Here is a 22,684-nt window from a genome sequence, read left to right on the forward strand (position 1 = left end):
ATGAAACTTCTGAAACACAGAACACACAACCTAAATGAGAGTGAGTGAGTGATTGAGTTGAGACTAGAGAGTGAGTGATGGAAATGACAAGAGAGAGAAAGATAAGATTGGGGGGATGTTTGTCTTACATGGGGCATTTGGCAGCAGAAGAAAGCCGTGCGGCGGTTGGAAGAAGTTTGGTTTGCTACTGTCAACCGGATGCACCTATTGTACATGTGTTTGCTTCACGCAAGCTGCTCCCCACCTCCTCTTGCCGTGCCTTCAAAGTTTTCCCCTCTCTCTCTCTCTCTCTCTCTCTCTCTCTCTCTCTCTCTCTCTCTCTCTCATAATTTTCATTTATATACATACTTTTGGTCTATCAATACAATTTTTGTAAAGAAAAATCAATAAAATATCTCTTTTAAATTTTATATCGTGAGAAAGGTTTAAGACATTTTTTATTAGTTAAGGCCTTTTAATATTTTTGCAATAAAAATTTGACTCATAAAAATTTTACCCGACGTAGAAAAATTTTAGTCCTAACTTCTCTAGTATGATCGTATAGAAATCAGAGAAATTTCTCTAAGTCGAGCAAAATTTTTCTGAGTCGAATTTTCTTTGTAAAAATGTTGAAAGATTTTTACTATTATAAAAATATTGTATGTCATTTATCTTATAAAATCTTAATATAAGGAATCTTAAAAAAAAAATCTCCTTTTTTTTATGGATAGAAAATTTAATTATAAAATTAAACACAATTTTTTAACATGAAATGAGATTCACATATTTAACAAGTTTTATGTCTTGTTCATTTATCAAATTATGTACACTTCAAATTTTTTAAAATAAAACTAAGATTATAGAAATGTGTCATACACGTGAAATAAAAGGAGGGTCTCATCCACCTTTGTCTCATATATCTATGTTTTTAGAATTATTTCTTTAAAAAAAATCTCAAAATACTTTTAAACATTATGGCCTATTTTGAGAAGTGAGTTATAATCCACTTCCCAGATTATAACTCACTTCCTCTCTCACAAAAAAGTTACTTATAAATAACTTTTCACCAAAAAGCTGATTATAACAAAATAAGCCTATATAATTGTATGATGACAAAATGTTTTGGTGACAAAAGATTAAACACTTAAAATCCTATGCTTAATTTTCATGCATATGCTTATAAAAAAAAATTAAATTATTAATTCACTTTTATGACATCTAAAATTTTGAACACAATCCTACTTGAAACTTCCAAAAATAGAAAACCCCCACTTAAAGAAGTGAATTCTAATAATAATAATAATAACCAATTAGATGATCATGTTCACCCACAATTAACAAATTTGGACTCCCAAAATACAAGCCTTGTTATATAACTTTCGAATATTTTATCATTTTTTAAAAATATTTTCGGCGCTTTTCATATAGGATAATGGATTTTATTATTTTTCAAAGATCCTGTTAATCACAGTCACATAAATTCATATATATTTTCTTTTAAATAGAATAAGCACAACATATACACATAATATTTATTATATAAATATACTTAAAATCTATGACTCAAACATATATACCAAGAATTGAAATAGAACAATAATATATGATTAAGATTTATTCCGTCTATAATAAGGTCTAAACATAAAATTAATCTCAACTATTATATATATTTTCTAAGGATTTTTGTGAGACATTTTTTGAAACTATAGAAATGTCGAAAATATACATAACAAATATTATTTTACTATACATGCATCCACAATTTAAGCCCTACATATATATATATAATATTAATGACCCACCACCATCCACCAATAGCTGCACATTTTCTTAATCCCAAACCAACCCATCTTTTCTCCCTCTAAATACTCCCAAATTTTCACCAATCTTTCTTTCTCTCCCCTCTCTCTCTCTCTCTCCCCTCCTCACAAAGCAAACACTTAGCAGCAGAAGAACATATAATCTCTCTCTAGAGAGAGAAACACAAAGATATATAGAAGAGAGAGAGGGAGAGATGAGTAGCAATAATGGAGGTGGAGGTGGTGGTGGGCCTTGCGGTGCCTGCAAGTTCCTGAGGAGAAAGTGTGTAAAAGGGTGCGTATTTGCACCCTATTTCGACTCGGAACAAGGCTCGGCTTACTTTGCAGCAGTGCACAAAGTGTTCGGAGCTAGCAATGCGTCCAAGATGTTGCTCAGAATTCCGGCGAATAAGAGGCTCGACGCCGCCATTACGCTTTGTTACGAGGCTCTGGCTAGGGTTAGAGACCCTGTTTATGGCTGTGTTGGTCACATCTTCACTCTCCAACAACAGGTATACAATTTATCAGAGTCTTGGTTTGGTATTACCGCATTATTTTTATTTTTATTTTTTTTTGGTCTGTGAATTTTCATGCTAACGTGCGCTTTGAGTTTTTATTTTTATTTTAACAGAAGAACCATAAATGGATTTCTAGTATTACTTGACACATCCATGCGTGTAAGAATATATGCAACTATTTTGCTTGTTTTTAGGATAATGGCTTGTTTAGTAGATTTTTTTTTAAGCTGAGCTGATAATTAAAAAGTATAAGCTAAAATTATCTTTCAATAATTAGTTTTTTTTTTAACTTATTCAAGTTATTTTTGCTAAGTCGAAACTGCATTAAACAGTTTGATACAAACTCTAAAATTAAAATAAATTATGATCAGAATCTGTTTGGTATAATTTATTTGTGTTGTTTAGTTTTTTTTTTTTATAAATATTTTGAGAGTTTGTATTTGACTGTTTTGTGCACCTCTGTTCATAATTTATTAGTTAAAAATAATTTAAATAAACTAAAAAAAAAATTGTTATACAAAAATTGGAAAATAAATAATGTTGGCTTCTTTTTTTATTTTCAATTTTTAGTTTATAATAAAGCCTCTTTTGGCAACTAAGTTAAGAGCTAATTTATTGATTTTTTTTAGTTTTTTTTAATCATATCACCTCTCTATTTTTTATACGTTTTACAAATTCACCTATAATAATAATTTTTTATACGTTTTACAAATTCACCTATAATAATGTGGTAAGAATTGGGCCCTTATATTATTGAGTATGTGACAAATTAAAAATTGACACTTATCATATTACATTATTATAGGTCAAATTGAAAGTTTTCATATGTCTCTAAGTATTTTCGTTTACAGGGTAGATTTAAACTTAATAATGAGAATAAATCACATCTTCCCATTTCAAATTTTTTAAAATAAATTTATGGTTACAATTGTAATTATACCAACGTACACCGGGTGTACATTTGTTTGCAGCACGTGCTAGTAGCTTGCCCAATTAAAACCCTAATAATTCAGTCCATGTGAATTTAAGGCCTGGTTTAGGAACAAATTATTTCAGTAATTTTTTAATTTTTTATAAAAATATGTGTAAAAAAGTAAAAAGAGTAATGTGATAACTTATAGTGACTTTTTAGATTTTTGGCTAAAACTTAGGTCTCGTTTGGGAACATGTTTTTTTAATAACATTTTGATTTTTTGACTAAAATATGATGTAAAAAAAAATTAATATGTTTAGGATGACTTTTTAGTTTTTTTATGAAAATATGTGTAAAAAATAGAAAGAAAAAAAAAATCTTTGACTTTTTAGTACAAGTTGTTTGCTTTTTGATTTTTTTAGTCACTTTTTGACTTTTAAACTAAAAAGTGATATTGCCAAACGAGGCTTCAGATATAATTTACTAGAAATTGTGGGGTCATTTGGCAACATGGTTAAAAGCTAACTTTTAGCTTTTAACTTATTTTAGATCACATTATCTCTTACATTTTTCACTATTAAAAGATAAAATAAATAAAAAAAGTCAAAAATATTAACTTTTAATCAATTTTTCAAAAGACCGGTGGATTGGTTTTAATTTAGAAGAACAGGCTAGCAAGTAGATAAAGAACTATAAAGTTTGTGCAAATCGTGCTACCTTACGCCTAGGGTTGTGTGCAATGCTAGTTTTCATATGCAGAAACGTCTGAGGATTCTAAAATAAGAGTTCTAAAAGAGTCTTAGGGGTGAAATTCATCTATTAATGTGATGTTTTGAATTTTTTTTTTCAATTCTACATGTATAGAGCTCTGATAAGATATCACCTATACCAGATGATCAGGATAGCTGCAGTATTACTCCTCCTGCAGATGCACACACAGTATCTCCTCCATCAGTCAGTTAGAGTTTGTTATAGTCTATACCCGAATTAGTTTCTAACTCTGTTATTAGTAACTGATTGTAACTAGTTCTAAAGGTGTATATATACACCATGTAAATTGCTTTACTGTAATTGTGATTTGAATAACATAATTCAATCTTTCATCATGGTATCAGAGCTTTGAGCTCCTCCGAGCACAAGCATCCATGGCTGCTTCGAGTTCTGAATTTACACTTCCACCAGATCTCTCTTTGCTTCTTTCCAATCTATCCTCCTTTGTTACAGTTAAACTTGATACATCAAATTTTGTGATTTGGAAATCACAATGGCAGAAAATTCTGCGAGCTACAGAACTTCTTGGATATGTTGATGATCCAAGTTCATGTCCACCATTAACTGTTCTTGATGATTCAGGTAAGAGTGTTTCCAATCCAGATCGAGTGAAATGGAATCGTGTTGATGCATATCTGTTGAGTTGCATGACTGCTACTCTTTCTCCATCTATATACTCCACGGTTTTAAACTGTAATCATTGTTCTGAAGTATGGTCTGTCTTGCATCAGCGTTACACTTCCTTTTCACGATCTCATGTTCATCAATTGAAGAACCAATTGAATAGTATTTCTAAGAAAACTGATTCAATGACTGTCTATCTTGGAAAAATCAGAGAAGTAATTGATCAGTTAGCTCTTGTTTCGGTGTTAATCGACGATGAAGATTTAGTGTTGATAACTCTTAACGGATTACCTGATGAGTATGATGCATTTGCTACTTCCATTCGAGCCAGATCTGGTTTTATTACTATGGAAGAGGTGTCTTCTCTTCTTTGTTCTGAAGAGATTCATATGGAGGCTAAACTCAAGAAGTCTTCTTCTGATCCAACAGTTGCCTTCTCCTCTATTAAAGGCAACTCTTCATCTCGTGGTTCTGGTTACAGAGGAGGTAGATCTCAGTCTCGAGGTACTAGAGGTGGACGGTTTCAGTCTAGAGGCTATCATTATAATAGAGGTGGTGCTAATCGCGGACGCGGCAGATCGTTTTTTCCTCCATCTCAATGTCAAATCTGTGGAGGTTTTGGTCATATAGCCATTGATTGTTGGTATAGAATGGATTCTCAATTTCATTCTTCTCCTAGTTCCTCCTCCACACCATCTGCTCAACACTCCAAAGCATTTGTGGCTTCTTCCACTGCTTCGGTTACAGATTCATCTACTGCACAAGTGCCTTGGTACCTTGATTCTGCGGCCACTGATCACATTACCAATGATATGAGTAATTTGAGTTGCTACCAACCTTACCAAGGTTCTGATCAAATTACTATTGGAAATGGTAATTCTATACCAATTCATCACACTGGTAAAGGGCTTTTACCTACTCCTCACCATTCTTTCAAATTAAACACTCTTCTTCACACTTCTTCTATTTCTTCAAATCTGCTTTCTGTTCACAAATTAGCCAGAGATAACAATTGTTTTATTACATTTGATGATGCTAACTTTGTGATTCAGGACAAGCATTCGAAGAGAGTGCTTCACAAAGGAACTAACATCAATGGTCTCTATCATTTCCTTCCATCTTCATCTGCTGCTGCATGTTGTCCACAAGCTCATCTTAGTTCTACTCATTCCTCAGCCTCTGCTACTGAGGACATTTGGCATAATAGACTTGGTCATCCAAGTTCACTGAAATTGTCTCATCTTAGGAAGTATTTGAAGTTTGTTTCTAATAATGTTGCACATAAGACAGTCTCTTCAAATTGTGTTGACTGTTGTGTTGCTAAAAGCCATATGCTTCCTTTTCATTTGTCTAATTCCACTAGCAATCAACCTCTTTCCTTAATTCATAGTGATGTATGGGGGCCTTTTCAGCCTGCTTCTTCTTACAAATTTTATGTACTTTTTGTGGATGATTTTTCCAAATTCACTTGGCTTTATCCTTTATCTTTTAAGAGTGAGGTTTATTCCAAATTCATTGAGTTTAAAGCCTATGTGGAAAAACAATTTCAGACTCCTTTACAAATTCTGCGAACAGATGGTGGCACTGAATTTTTTAATAACAAAATGACTCATTTTCTTGCTTCCGAGGGTATTGTTCATCAGCATTCTTGTCCTTACACACCCTCTCAGAATGGTGTTGCCGAGAGAAAGCATAGGCATATAGTTGATACCACTATTGCATTATTACATCATGCTTCTATGCCTCTTAAGTACTGGTTTGATGCTATTGCTGTGGCTACTTTTTTAATCAACAGGTTGCCTTCTTCTCAGCTAGCTCATAAATCTCCTTTTGAGTTGTTGTTTCACTCCATTCCTGATTACTCTCATCTTCGAGTTTTTGGATGTCAATGTTTCCCTTGGCTCAAGCCTTATGTAACTCATAAGCTTCAACCTCGCTCTATGTCTTGTGTCTTCTTAGGATATCATCCATTTGCCAAAGGTTACAGGTGTTTAGACCCTCTTACAGGTCGTGTGTATCTTTCTAGGCATGTTCATTTTAATGAATCTTGTTTCCCTTTTCATACTCTTTCTCAGTCTATACCTGCATCTTCTTCTTTGTCTTCTTTACATCAGTTTTTTTGGTCTTCTCCTCCTTTGCCTTCTAGGCAGCTCCGTTCTATTTCTCATCATCCCAGATCTGCTTCTCTGCCTTCTGCTGCCCAGCCTCCTGGTCCGCAGCCTCACACTGCTGTTTCTCCTCTGCTGCCACCCAGCTCTGCTGCTCTGCCGCCCCATTCTGTTCCTCTGCCTTCTGCTGGTCTGCGGCACGGGTCTGCACCAAGCCAGCCTCATGCTGCCCCAGCTTCCCATGTTTCCTCTGTTCCTCTGCAGCCGCCTATCCCTATCCAGTCCATTACCATTCCACTTCCTTTACATCCTCCACCTCCAACTCTTAATTCTCATCCTATGATCACTCGGTTTAAAGCTTCTTTTTCAGCCTTCACACCAGCCTCAAAGCCTACTTCTTCTTTTCCCTTTGTTGATACTGAACCACCCTCCTATAAAGAGGCTCTTTTATCCCCTATTTGGCTTCAGGCTATGCAAGAAGAAATGAATGCCTTGCATACTCAACATACTTGGTCTCTTGTGTCTTTGCCTTCTGACAAACAAGCTATCGGCTGCCGTTGGGTCTTTAAAATTAAGAGAAATTCCGATGGTAGTATTGCCCGACACAAAGCCCGGTTGGTGGCTAAGGGGTATCTTCAACAACATGGTATTGATTTTCAAGAGACTTTCAGTCCCGTTGCCAAACAACCTACTATTCGCATTCTCTTGTGTTTGGCTCTTCATCATCACTGGCCTTTGAAACAATTGGATATTTCTAATGCCTTTCTGCATGGTTTGCTTGAAGAAGAGGTGTTTATGCTTCAACCCCCTGGTTTTGTGTCTTCCTCTGCACCAACTCATGTTTGTAAGCTTCACAAGGCTTTATATGGCCTCAAGCAGGCCCCCCGGGCTTGGTACTCCACTTTTTCAGCATTTCTCTTATCTCAGGGATTTTTCAACAGTAAATGTGATTCCTCTTTGTTTATTCAGAAGACTCCTACCACTCTCACTATTCTTCTGGTTTATGTCGATGACATTTTGCTTACTGGCAATGATTCTTCTCATCTTCAATCCCTTATTACAAAGATGCATCAAGTGTTTTCCATGAAAGAATTAGGAAATATCTCCTATTTCCTTGGTATTTCTATCCATGGTTCTCCCTCTTCTGGCTATTTTTTATCCCAGCAAAAATATGCTCAAGACATTCTCACTAAGGCTGGTTTATCTGATTGCAAGCCGTGTTCTTCTCCTCTTGCTGTTAAACCTACTTTTCAGCCTCATTCTACAGCTCCTTATTCTAATCCTACTCTCTATCGAAGTTTGGTGGGAGCTTTGCAATATCTTACCATTACCAGGCCGGATTTATCTCTTGCCGTTAATCAATGTTGCCAACATATGCATGCCTCTACCAATGGCCATTTCTCTGCTGTTAAGCGCCTTCTTCGCTTTGTCAAAGGCACCCTTCATCATGGTTTACAGTTTTCTCCTAGTACATTTGATGTTCATGCCTTTTCTGACTCCAATTGGGCCGGGGATGTTCTTGACCGCAAGTCTACCTCTGGTTATTGTATTTTCTTGGGTTCCAATCTTATATCGTGGTCTGCCAAGAAACAGGCTACTGTTTCTCGAAGTTCTACTGAGGCCGAGTATCGAGCCCTTGCTCACACCACTGCTGAGCTCACCTGGATACTTATGCTCCTACATGATCTTGACATTCCTCTTCCTACTCTTCCTATCCTTTGGTGTGACAATGTCTCCGCCATTGCTCTCGCAAATAATCCGGTGTTTCATTCTCGGTCAAAGCATATAGAAGTTGATTGTCACTTCATTCGTGACAAAGTTCTTGCTAAACAATTGCATTTGCAATACATTCCTACCACCGATCAGTTAGCGGATATCTTCACTAAACCCTTGTCTGTTGGCCGGTTTTCTTATCTCAAATCCAAGCTCATGGAGTTTCATCACCCCATCAGCTTGCCGGGGCTTGATAAGATATCACCTATACCAGATAATCAGGATAGCTGCAGTATTACTCCTCCTGCAGATGCACACACAGTATCTCCTCCATCAGTCAGTTAGAGTTTGTTATAGTCTATACCCGAATTAGTTTCTAACTCTGTTATTAGTAACTGATTGTAACTAGTTCTAAAGGTGTATATATACACCATGTAAATTGCTCTATACCTAGAGCTTTCAACCATTGTCTTTTCATTTAACGGTGGTTATTACTTGCTTCTTTAGCTTACATGATACCAAGTGAAAATCCAAAATAAAGAAATCGGCTAATTTGGAAAGATGGATTAATTTTGACTTTAAACTTATTTTGAGTCATATAGCCTCTTTATTTTTTTATACATTTTTTAAAAGAAATGTCAAAAAATTAACTTTAAACTAATTTCTCAAAACAATCCAATGGTATAAAACTTAACTGTTGGTCATGCTAATGCACCTTCTCCTTTATGTTCTCTTCTCCCTAATTGTTTAATAAACCTGTAGAACTATTGATGAATTTCATTGAAGCTAATGAAGGTTTTTTAGTTGACTTGTTCTTAGGCTCGTCTTTCTACCTCTAACTGAGTGAAGTTGAGTTTATTGATAAAGGAAGTAACTTGGAACTTGGAAGTCTGGCCAAGTGGTCTAGGTCTTTGAGTATTCTTTAGAATGGTCAATTTTTATTTTATTTTTTTTATTTTCCTTGTTTCTTCTTCTTCTTCTTCTTCTTTTCCTTTTTTTTTTTCAATAAAAAGAGAACATAATAAAAGGAAACTTACAGAGGTAGAAGTGGGATCTGTATTCCGAATCACATAGGATATTAAATTTTATAAAATCTAAAATGACTACGATTTTATTTATAAAATTGTGTAAAATTATATTGCAATATTGAAAGTAAAGTTGTATGATTCTCAATAAGATTCACGAGTGTTTCCTAATAATTCTACCTGGGATCATTATTTTAACAACCTTATTGTATTCTCATAAGTAGGATGGTCGAGTTTTTTATTTTTATTTTAAAAAGTATGACTATTAGGTTTTCTTGGAAAAATTGCAAATCCATAAGAAATAAAAAGAACATAATTCATAATTTTGATTTACATCAGGATATAGATCTATTTATACCTCCATATTTTAACAATAGCAAATTACACTGTTGGTCTCTACATTCTGCCCCTTATGTCATTTTTATCCCTTAATTTTTAATTGGTTCAATTTTGACCTTCAATTTTAAATTTTGGGCCATCTTGATCCAATTGATAATGCCGTTAGTATTTTTGATGAAAAATAATTACTAAATTGGTTAAATTTAACTCAGTAAGTTTAATAAATCTATAATTTTACTCTAAAAAATATGACATATGTCACTCATGTACATATTTTTTATTAAAAAATACTAAGAGTTATAATTAATTTGACCAAATTAAAACAAAATCATAAGTTTAAAGTCAAAATCGATTCAATTAAAATTATAAGGACCAAAACGATATGAAGACCAAAATAGAGAGATTGCTGTCACAATTTGTCCTTTTAACAATTAGTTTCTTTTAATTTGTAATTTTTCTTATAATTATATTAATTTTAAAAGAAAATTGTGCCAAGCCATGCATGCTAACATGCGCATTTTACACACACTAAGAGAGAGAGAGAGAGAGAGAGAGAGAGAGAGAGAGAGAGAGAGCCGCCAATGGCATGAATTGGTGGACGATTATGGACTTTAAAGGGTCTTTGTTGCTTGCCGGGGCTACCAAGTAGAATAACTTTAGCAACTCGAGAAGAGAACACCATTTAAAATGTTTTGTACTTTTGACTTTGTGGCTTCACTAAATTCAGTACTCAATCTTCTTTTATGGGATATATATCTAGACATGTTTATATATGTATTATATATTATATATTAATAATATAAAACGACCATATAGTATAGGTGGATCAAATTCAATGCTCACTAGCAAGGGTAACTGTGGAAGACTGTGGACTTATTATACTAATTAGTTTTGATTAATTATGAGAGTGTCTTATACATAGAAAACTTTCCTATATTAATATGGTTTAGATTTATAAACATCTCCAAGTACTACATATTATTGGTTATAACATTAAGAATTGTCTTATCACGATTAAAAATAGTTGTTTAGTTCACGAGATTGTCTTTATGGTAGAATTTGAGAAGACATATGTAGGAATTATCTATGAATTTTTTATTTTGTTTTATTTTTTTATGAACTCAACTGGTCAATAAATCTCTGTTGAATATTACTTGTAAATATGATCACCCTTTTGCTCTAGATCAAAAATAAAAATATATAAAATAAATATTAAAAAAAGAGACCAATCAGTATGATCATGTCTTTAACAAAGTTTTGGACTCCAATAATGTTAGGCGGCCCGAAATTACTAATATCTCATATTTTATTTGTATTTGTAATTATAACCATTTCATTGGCAACTAAAGAAACGAATATTTTAAAACTTGCTGATTTTCTTTAGACTAGGGATGGGCGTGGGACAGATTTGTCATTCCCTGCCTCCGCTCTCACTTTCAAACCCCACCTCCGCCCCCGTCCCCGTCCCAATCCCGCTATAGGTAAAAAAAATTCAACTCCATTCCTACCCCACAAATACCCGATACCCACGGATATCCGACCACATTTCAAATTACTAAAAAAATTAAGAACCATTTAAATCTTTAACACACTAAACAATTTCCTATAACAAAATAAGGGGATGATAGTTTGGTTTCTTATTTATTTATATTTAAATAAAGTTACAGACTTTTAGTATTACTTTCTTATATCTAATTATATTATATATACATATATATTATTAACTATATTGGGTCGGGATTGGATTAGGAGAGGTGATACCCTCCCCCGCCTGCATAAGTGTCTAGTCGGATAAATCTACCTCGTTCGGAATGGATATGGACAGACCCCGCAGATCAAACTATAATGACCATCCCTACTTTAGACATTACATTGCTGTTTTTTTTTTTTTTTTTAAATTTTGAATTTTGAATTTTGAAGGAACATTACATTGTTGTTTAAAGTTCATTTTTCCACATCAATGTTCATTGGGAAGAAAAACACCAACAACTCCCTTTAATTAGGTAAGATTCCAATAACTGCTTAGCATTGACTACCGTATGGAATTCAAACAAAATATACAAATAGAAATGTTATACATAAAATTTGAACTGAGTAGATTGTTATTAGTACTTACCTTTATTCTCTGGACTCCGTAATTTTAACTTTTTTTTATTACAATTATAATTTGAAATAAAATTATAATGAAGGACAATCTCCAATGGAACACCCACCCTCCAAATGAAAACAATTAGAATCATACTCTACAATATTGTATACCCACCTCCACCTTCATTCCCACCAAACCATTCGACAAAGACCATTCACCAACCTAAATTCTAAACAGTGTTCATCTTCTCATCACCACCCTAAACCCTAAACTAAAAATCATTGTCACTGTGAGCTGAAATTATTAGATTAGTCCAGCAATAAAGGACGATGACAACAACTCGAATGAGGTTGTCGTTACAATGGTAAGTTTATCTATCTTCTCGATCCTTAAATTAATGATTCTTTGTCATTTTCGATTATTGTTCTATTGTTTGAGGTTATTCGGTATTGGTTTGCCGACTTTTAAAGTTATGTTCGCAACACAGTACTAAACAAAAATATTTAGTTTGGAAGGTGAGTTCCGAATAGTAATGTTTTGTTTAGCATTAGTATGTTGAACGGCTCCCGTTTGTAGGTTTTTTACCTAGTTGTCATTCAATTAAGGGTTTTTTCCCTGATATATTGGAAGATAGATTTTTGACGACTCTTCTCCTCAGTTCCATATGAGTTTGAAGAAGAAATGCAATGGTATAAAGTCAAAGAAACGTCATTCAGTTTCAGACAAGATGCAATGGTGTTTTCACTGTTAATGAGTTTAGGGTTTCAAATAAATCAAAGAGAAAGAAAACTGTCGTTCTTCAGTTTGTTGGAGGAGAGGAACCGACGTTCATCGTTTACTGATGGAGAGGGAACGCAAATGAGATGGATGTGCATAACTTGGGTGATGATATTATAAATATGGATAAATTTGGTAATAGATGGAGTGTTAAAAGAGATAGTATTAAAATTTAGGATTTAGGGTGGGTGTTCAAAGAATTGGGAGATCCAAAGAATAAAGGTAGAGCTAATAGTTTTAAATCAAAGATTCATGAAAGTGTCTTTTTATTTCCAAACTGCCATTAACACATCATTCTAATAGACTATTTTGTATAAAAGTTCTATTTGCGAATAACTTTTCTTCAAACAAAGATAATTATAAAAAATAAAAAATAAAAAATTTACAGTTGGACAATAATATTATGCATTCTTCTAGCTAACTGAATAAGTGCTTTCAACATGGTGTGATTAAGATGGTTATATTTATACACACCAACTTTCTACTTTGTCCTTATCTTCAAGCTTATTATAATGTTCATGATGCATAGTACATATTAGTTTATTGATGGATCATTGAGTTGGGATAAGAATATTAGCAGAATTTCAATGGTACCACTTGGTACTATCCTTTCCGACTTGCTTCATGTTGTGGGTATCTACTATTCTACTCGATTTGTGGTTATGACTCTTGATTGATCCGCACAATCTGATTGATGGTCAAATGGCTATGTTTGACTCGGTTCTTATTCTATTTGGATCGTCGTATATTTTTTTTTGATCAGCAAAGAAAAATTTCATTTAACAGTATGAAATTAAAAGTACAGGAAGATGGCATGCATCGAAAGAGTTTCGGAAGTATAAAGATACTCCTACTACTGCTATACGCATCCATACAACCAACCCCTAAGCCTCTCGATTTTTTAAATAAAAAAGTTAAGAAGAACTTAACTAGAAAAATTAAAAAACATGAACCCACACACAATCAACCCACCAAAACACCTAAACCAAACAAAACAAAACTAAACCAAGACAACCAAAGCAGCCCGAACCAAACCAAAACAACATCTAATCAAACAACTCCTCTGCCAAGGCCCACTCCTCTGCTGATCAGACAACTCCTCTGCCAAGGCCTACCCCTCACGCCTCTGCTGCAGCCTCTATTGCTACAACCACTCCTTAGCTGCTGCCCACGCCACCCCTAACTGCTGCAGCTCCCACCTCCCAAAGCCCACACCCGAACTGCTAAACAAACAAAACCACACCGGCCGAGAATACTCCATAACCACCACCTGCGGCCTCTATTGCTATATGTTATGGGTTATTCTAAGATTTAAGTAAAATATTCTTGTTATAAACGACTTTGAAAGAGGTAGTTGTTCTTTGTAATTTCTCCTTCTTTGATAGTAAAACCCTCTGCCGTTCTTCATCCATTAACGTAGATTTATTGTTGAGCTACATCTTCGTGTTCTTATATTGCTTTTGTTTTACTTTCATTTTTTATTTCATTACACTCGGCATATCTACAAGGATTTCTTCTTATTCTTTTTTCCGCTAAAAACACATGAAAATAATGTAATTCTACAGTGTACTATAATAGGAGTATGTGCACTAAATTACCTTATCTTAGGCCCCATTTAGAGAGAGACTAAAACAATAAAAAAGTCAAAAAAATTACTATAATTTGTCAAATCACTATGTATTTTTTTACACATTTTTCGTAAAAAATAAAGTCAATAAAAAAAGTCATTTTCCAAATACTTCCGTAGTCCCACACCACCACAGTGGCATGGCATACACATTCGAATGGAAAGACACCATACGTACATACATACAATATGCATGTGTATAAAATAGAAATATGTGCTAAAATTGGAGCATACATTCAATTTTCTAAGTGCTTTTGTTCCTTTATTACCATGATAGGTTGTTTTTTGGGATGTATGATGTTTTTTTTCTTTTTTCGGGAACAATTATGATAGTTCCTTATCATTGGACAGTATGTATGATGTTTATAATGCAAGTTTAATTAATAGGACAAACAAAGGATAAGGAAATTAAATTTACCCCACTTGGTATAGGAGGAATTTAATGTGATCATATTTACCCATGTGAAAGCTGTTTTTTTTTATTTTGGCTTTTGTTTTTTACTTTTTGGATTGGCTTTATGTGATAAGGAAAACAATTGTGTATGTAGCTAGCAATAACCACCACGTCTTTTTTTTTTCTTTTTTTTTTTTGGGTCATTGTGTTGAAACTATACAAGAATTCAGTTCTGATTAAAAACTTTCACTATATTTATGGACTCTAGCAAATATGGTAGATATTGACAATAATAAAACATAACTCACTCTTAAAATAAAACAAAACTTGTGGAGATGTGCGACTCGAAGGCCATATAGTGCTCCTAAGAAGACTCAAATACCTTCATCAAACTCTATATATTCAAACTTCCTTTGTTTTGTCTTTCTTGTTGATACAATAATCACTAGCCTCTTTATATAGAGGACTTGGATAAATAGAGGCTTATAAACCATACATGTACCTTAACCTACACATTCATGTACTTGCACATCACATGCACCAAGACACATTGAACTTAACCAAATGACTGTTCAGACTTTTAGACTCTAGTTATCTAACATAAATTCTATATCAACTCTTAACACACGGAATGTCTTATTAAATACTAAAGACTTGGCAGTTCTATAAAAATAAAAATAAAAATGAATCTGAAGCAATTGAATTTGCGAATAGCAGTTATTTGAAGCAGATTGATAGTACTTGCATAGTGAAAGGTGTTTTCAGAAAATGAGAATCTGTGATGGCCACACTAACTCAATAGCTGACTTTTTATAATAGTGTAGATAGATAGTATATATAGATAATATTTCCAGAAACAATGGCAAGTGATGTTTTTGCAACATAACTATTTTGTTCTGTGTATGTAGGTAGTTAATTTGCAAGCAGAGTTAGCATACATTCAAGCTCGACTCTCTATGTTGCAGTTTCTCCCTCCGCCACCTCCTCAACCACCAGGACGCCCTTCAACAGAAAATCTTCAATCATCATCTGACTTTGCGTCTAATTCTAATGCATCGACTACTAATTTTGATCCTTCGACATCAATGGAATTGGTTAGTTTTTGTAATCCTATGGATCAAGAAATTGAGGGTGGTGATGATGAACTTCAAGCGTTAGCTCGTGAATTTGTGTCTAGGTACTTGCCTGGAGGAGTAAAATTTCGACCTTCAAGTTCGCATTGAAAATTTAACAGTTTGATCAAACTCAACTCTTTTTTTCTGTCTTGCGACATTGTCTAGCACTATTACTCTTTCTTGTACTGTCATTAAATTTGAATCAGATGTACTTTTTACAATTTGCTTTTTTTTCTTTTTTTTCTTCGTAGTTTTCAAATGCCACCACATAAGCAATTCATGAACATTGCAAGCAGTGATACGATTTCAACTGATTTTCCAAGAAAATTGCATATAACAATGGTTCTTTTTTTTAATAATTTTTTATGACCATTTTGTATTTTAATTGTCTCGAAAAGAAAATCTTGTCATTTTCTACTTTTAAATGTGGAGCTTTTCTTTTCTATTTTTTCATCTTCTTTATGTTAGGTACTAACTGTTGACTTTAATGGGTGATTAATTATAGAATTTGAGTTCATTTTGAGAACTTTCATATTCATAAAAACTTTACGAAATGGTTTTCCTCCATCCATTTATGTAGGAACTTATATTTCAAATAATGTGGCAATTTCTAATTGGCCACTTGTTATTCAAATCAAAAATATTTAATTTCTTAGCAATCTTTTTGTGATTAACCTTAATATTAATGTTAGAAAACAAATGTTTAGGAATCGTAATTATTTTAGATAACATATGCATTTTTTTTTTAGATTAAAAATATATTCTTTAACTTTTTAACGGCATTTCATTACATATTTGGTCAATTAACTAGTACTAATACTAATTGTGGAGTACAATTTTAGCAAAATTTGATCCTATAAAATAAATAAATAAACTCCATCTAAATAAATAAATAAACAAAATAATAAAAGGAAGCTTTTTTTAATAAATCCATTCTCTAAGAATCCTATTCCATAAACCCCATAGTGTTTTTTACTATTCCATTAGGTCCTATTTTATATTAGAAGACCAAAACACCCTTCTCCTCTTCCCTTCTCTTTTTGAATCAAATAATTGTCCCTCTTCCCCTCTCTTTTTGTAGAAAATCACACACAGTATCTCCACCCTTCCGAAAACCCAAAATCATATTCCATATCGTCTCACACCCATATGCATCTCATTGTCCCATCGTCGCAACATCTCATCGTCGGCTTTGTCATACCTCCGTTGTCCGTCTACGGAAACATGGAAATCACCATTGGTGAACATCCTAAAGTTTCATCTTCGTCAAAATCACCATCGACGACTATTTGTGACAACCCAACCGTCGATATAGGCAAAAAGAGTAAGTAATCTCACCAACCTTGTATGTAAACCTTAAATCTCTTGTTCAAATTACACCATTGTGAACTTCCAATATCCCCTGTTTCTATTCATACAATGTGTGGAACTTCATATTTTTATTGTTCATGCCCTAATCGTGAATGTGAACCCCTCAATCCCAATCCCCAAGTATATGGTTTTGTTCACCCAAAAATAATGCAGTGGCAATTACGTTATGCTGTCAAAAACTGTGAACATTTACATGGGAATGAAAAATGTTGAGCCAAGCTAATTATTTCAGATGTTGTTCTTGTTGTATGTTTTAATCATGTGAATCTCTTATACCCATTTCATCAATATGAACTTCTATAGTAGTGAACTTCATAGTATATGATTTTATTCATTCAATGTGTGAACTTCATATTATAACTATTATTGCCCCTTCTATTTTTGTTGTTAACAGTAGTGGACATTCACAGGGAAGTCAATATGTTGGGCTAAGCCAATTGTTTCAGATGTTGTTGTTGTTGTATGTTTTAATCATGTGAATGTCCTATTGAAATTGCATCAATATGAACTTCCACAATAGCCCCTGTTTTTATTTATTCAATATGTGAACTTTTATTACTGTTATTGCCCCAACTATTATTGTTGTTAACAGTAGTGTACATGCACAGGGAAGTCAATATGTTGGGCCAAGTCAATTGTTGCAGATGTTCTTGTTGTTGTTGTATTATTTGATCATGTGAATGTCCTATTCAAATTGCACCAATATGAACTTCCACACATATTCCTTATTTCTATTCATACAATGTGTGTAATTTCATATTGTTATTGTTCTTGCCCCTAATATTGTCGTTGTTAACAGTAGTGAACATTCATATGAAAACGAAGAATCATGCTCCAACTTGCCTGTGTCAGATGATGTTGGTATATCTAATTATGTTGTGAACACTCATAACATGTGTAAATTGATTAGTCACTTTGTGAACATTCACTACTGTGTTTATCACTTTTCGTATTCGATGTTTGAAACGGTATTTCACTTTGTGAACATTTGCATCTATCGGAGTGTATTAACTCGATATGGGGACCAAATGTAAGCACATTTTTTTTTTCCCTTTTTTGTGTAATCAAATTATATTTTTTTTGTCCCAATGCAAACTTTCTCACCTGTTGCCATTGTTATTTTTTGTCCTTGTTGTTCATGTTGTTGCTGTTATTTTGCCCCCTTTTTTTGTTGTTGTTGGTATTGTTGAAATGATGTGAACTCCTAAATTTGTTGGTTATTCTCGAAAACAAAAAATTGGCGTTGTTTCGGATATTGTTGTTGTTGTTCACATGAAGTCAACATTCACATAGGGACCATGTCTTGAATAAATTTGTTATATAATTGTGAATATTGTGTCAAGAAAATCCCCAAATAAAAACGTTTCTTCTAGTTGTAGTTCGATTTTGATGTGAACCTTGACATTGTGAACACGAATGTTGTTCATATTTGTCTACTTAATATTCACATCACATGTTTGTGGTTAATGAATGGGTGATGTTTTCATGTTGTTTGGTTGTTTATAGCCACTATAAATATTCACATTGTTGCTATTTGCTTAGAAATGTGTACATATAATCATTGTCTTACTGTGAATTGTTGTAAGAAAATGTTGATGTGAACTTTAACATTCCATTCTATACACATGGATATACCTAATATTATATGAATTTTTTTTCCCTTTTTTTGTGTAATCAAATTACATTTTTTTTTGTCCCAATGCAAACTTTCTCACATGTTGCCATTGTTATTTTTGGTCTTTGTTGTTTATGTTGCTGCTGTTATTTTTCCTCTTTTTGTTGTTGTTGGTATTGTTGAAATGATGTGAACTCCCAAATTTGTCGCTTTACCTAGAAAACAGAAATTTGTCGTCGTTTTGGATATTGTTGTTGTTGTTCACATGATGTCAACATTCATATGGGGACCATGTCCTGAATAAATTTATTATGTGATTATAAACATTGAGTCAAGTTAATCCCGAAATAAAAAAAAAAAATTCTAGTTGTAGTTCGATTTTGATGTAAACCTTAACATTGTGAACATGAATGTTGTTCATATTTGTCCACTTAATATTCACATCACATGTGTACACTGAAAATATGTGGTTTGCAATTAATGAATGAATGATGTTGTCATGTTGTTTGGTTGTTTATAGCCACTATGAATATTCACATTAGTGTCATTTGCTTATAAATGTGTATATATAACCATTGTCTTACTGTGAATGGTTATAACCAAATGTTGATGTGAACTTTAACATTCCCTTCTATACACATGGACATACCTAATATTATATGGATTTTTTCCCCCTTTTTTGTGTAATCAAATTTTTTTTTTTTTTTTTGTCCCAATGCAAACTTTCTCACATGTTGCCATTGTTATTTTTGGTCTTTATTGTTCATGTTGCTGCTGTTATTTTCTCTCTTTTTGTTGTTGTTGGTATTGTTAAAATAATGTGAACTCCCAAATTTGTAGCTTTACCAAGAAAACAAAAAATTGTCGTTGTTTCAGATATTATCGTTGTTGTTCGTAGGATGTCAACATTAACATACGGACCATATCCTGAATAAATTTGTTATATGATTGTGAACATTAAGTCAAGCAAATCCCAAAATAAAAATGTTTCTTCTAGTTGTAGTTCGATTTTGATGTGAACATTGACATTATGAACACGAATGTTGTTCATATTTGTCCACTTAATATTCATATCACATGTGTACACTGAAAATATGTGATTTGTGGCTGATGAATGAGTGATGTTGTCATGTTGTTTGGTTGTTTATAGCCACTATGAATATTCACATTGGTGTCATTTGCTTATAAATGTGTACATATAATCATTGTCTTACTGTGAATTGTTATAATCAAATATTGATGTGAACTTTAACATTTCCTTCTATATATATGGACATACCTAATATTATATGAATGTGTAAATATCAATATTCAGTATGATCACTCCTATTTATACCCTAGCAGTAATGTGAATATTCGCATCTCTAATGATGTGAATGTTCACATTATTATGTTTATCACCTAAATCTTTGTTGCTTTTGCTTATATGAATATCGTTAAATGTGAACATCCACACTGGCTAATGATGTGTTGATGTCAATCTGCATGCCTACCCTATCAATTCTATTGAAATCAAATTTAATGTTCATATAAACACTTACTATTTGTTCATGCCAATGTAACAGATGTTGTATCTAAATTTTGCACAAAGAGAAAGAGGGAGAAGTATCATGTCAAAGAAGAGAGTATACCTCTAGAGAGCAAACACCCACATCGACATGTGGCATGTCAATTATCAATCAAACATTACAGGCTTTGTAAAATTGATAACAAGCACCAAGTTCTGGGATCCTTAGTTAGATTATTTGAGGCAAACTCCGTTGTTTGATGGTTGGGGTTGTCCACCAAACACTAGCTATACCAAAATACTGTGCTAGTTTTTTTTTTTTTTTTTGGATAATTTGTAGTTGAAAACACTTGACAACATATATATAAATCAATGATATACTTCTCACAGACCTATGTGTTTTGATGGTATATTTGGTGTTGATGTGTTGCATGTGCTAAACAATATGAACTATAAACATTCACATCTATTTTCTTATGTTGAAATTTGTGTGAATGTTCACATCATAATTTATGTTCAATAAATGTGAATATTCAATTATCTCCTATGTTTACTGTGCTTGACTACAGATGTTAATATTCACATTATACATTAATTATGTGTATGATCTATGCACAATTATATTAGAATTAATGTGAATCTTCACATCTATTTATTGCATTGTGAATATTCATATCATACTATAGTTGACTACAGATATTAATATTCACATCATACATTAATTAGGTGTACGACCCATGAACAAACATATCAGAAATTGGTGTGAATAAAATCGTAATGCATGTTAATGCCCATTTTCAATTAATGTGAATGCTTAAAATATGTCTTTTGTTTACTGTGATCGACTACAGATGTTAATATTCACATTTTACATATGCAAGGTGTATGATTCATCCACAAATATATCAAAAAAGAATATTAACTACACATAATGGCAGTTGACCAAACAATGTCCTAAACAATATAACATGTAAGCATCCATATCTGGTCTCTTATGTTGAAGTTGGTGTCAATGTTCATATTGTAATTATGTTAAGACCCACTTTCACTCACATTATGCCCTATGTTTATTATAGTTGATTACAGATGTAAATATTCACATTATACATAAATAAGGTGTATCATCCATCCACAAATATACTAGAATTAATGTGAATCTTCACATCTATTTGTTACGTTGTGAATATTACATCATTTTTGTGTCCAAATAAACATTGTCGGTGATTGAAATACAACAATCTGATATGAAATTTAACATCAAAGTTGCGTAGTAATAATGAACACAGTGAAAATATATACACTATCTATATATTATCATGATTTTGGCGAGGGTGCGAATTGAGATGGGGTTGCAGAGGATAGAGAACGAGCGGATAGTATGGAAGATGGAGTAAGAGAGGTGGTGGCAGTGGGCAGTAAGGCCGGAGAGAGAGAGAGAGAGAGAGAGAGAGAGAGAGAGAGAGAGAGGGGGGGTTTGGAGGAGAGAAGAGATGATGGAGTCGGAAGTGGAAGGGTTGAGGATGAGAGATCGAGCGAGAGATAGAGCTTGCAGAGAAGTGGAGGCGGTTGTGGATTGGTTGAGAATTTGCTCGAATTTGGCACGAAATTGTTGCTCCATTTATGGAGTTGGTGTGCTGTGATGTTCTCTAAAGCAATTTGAGATGATGGAGATGGTATATGCTGTGCTGTGAAATATTTTCTATATATATATATATGAAATGTGTATCATTTTTCTATGTAATACATATCAACAGATAGACATAAGGGTATAATAGTCCAACAAATAATATAAATTAGGAAAAAAGGACCTCATAGAATAAAAGTATAAATACATGGGACTAATTAGGTTATAATTTTCCTTGGTAGACTTATTGGGTTAGAACTCAATAAAAAAACCATAATAAAATAAAGATGATTTCAAGTGAAATTAAATCATCCAAAATTCTTGATTCAACTTTTTGTCTTTTTAAAATCCTCTACCATTAGGGGTGAGCAGCGGATATATAGATCCGTCAAAATCGACCGAATCGAACCGATCCGCCACATTTTGGACGGACGCGTGATAACAAGCGGACAGTTGCGGATTGATTTTCTCCAATCCGCCAATTTGGCGAACGGATAGTGGATTTGAAATTCCTTTGGCCGTAATTGAACCGCCAAACCGCGAGCACCCCTAATAATTTATAAGACTTTGTGTTTTCAATTTGTTTAAATATTTTATTTGTATTTTCAATTGAAAAAGAGTTTAAATATTCTGTTGAAAAAAAAATTTCAACTTGAATATATTTTTTGAATTGAAAAAAATAAACGTATTATTTATTTATATTTTTTGGTTTTTAAATCTAACTATATATAGATGTAACAATATAGAGACATACAATCTCTACTACTGCTCTGTTT

At 33.1% G+C, this 22,684-nt stretch overlaps 1 protein-coding gene across 1 annotated transcript; it reads left to right on the forward strand.

Moving 5' to 3' along the window:
- Positions 1-1,789: 1,789 nt before the first annotated feature.
- On the forward strand, positions 1,790-16,012 carry LBD19 (LOB domain-containing protein 19). Its single transcript, XM_028241831.2, has 2 exons — positions 1,790-2,290; positions 15,585-16,012. Exons 1-2 carry the CDS (start codon positions 1,994-1,996, stop codon positions 15,897-15,899), a joined length of 612 nt encoding a protein of 203 aa, XP_028097632.2. The 5' UTR covers positions 1,790-1,993; the 3' UTR covers positions 15,900-16,012.
- Positions 16,013-22,684: the final 6,672 nt, after the last annotated feature.

The sequence above is a fragment of the Camellia sinensis genome, chromosome 5 (assembly GCF_055761805.1).
Source record: "Camellia sinensis isolate YWXY chromosome 5, ASM5576180v1, whole genome shotgun sequence".
Classification (NCBI taxonomy): Eukaryota; Viridiplantae; Streptophyta; class Magnoliopsida; order Ericales; family Theaceae; genus Camellia; species Camellia sinensis.

Coding starts and splice junctions, on each gene's coding strand:
- LBD19 (XM_028241831.2), top strand. CDS start 1,994: ATGAGTAGCAATAATGGAGGTGGAGGTGGTGGTGGGCCTTGCGGTGCC. Junction 2,291..15,584: donor TCTTCACTCTCCAACAACAG/GTATACAATTTA, acceptor CTGTGTATGTAG/GTAGTTAATTTGCAAGCAGA.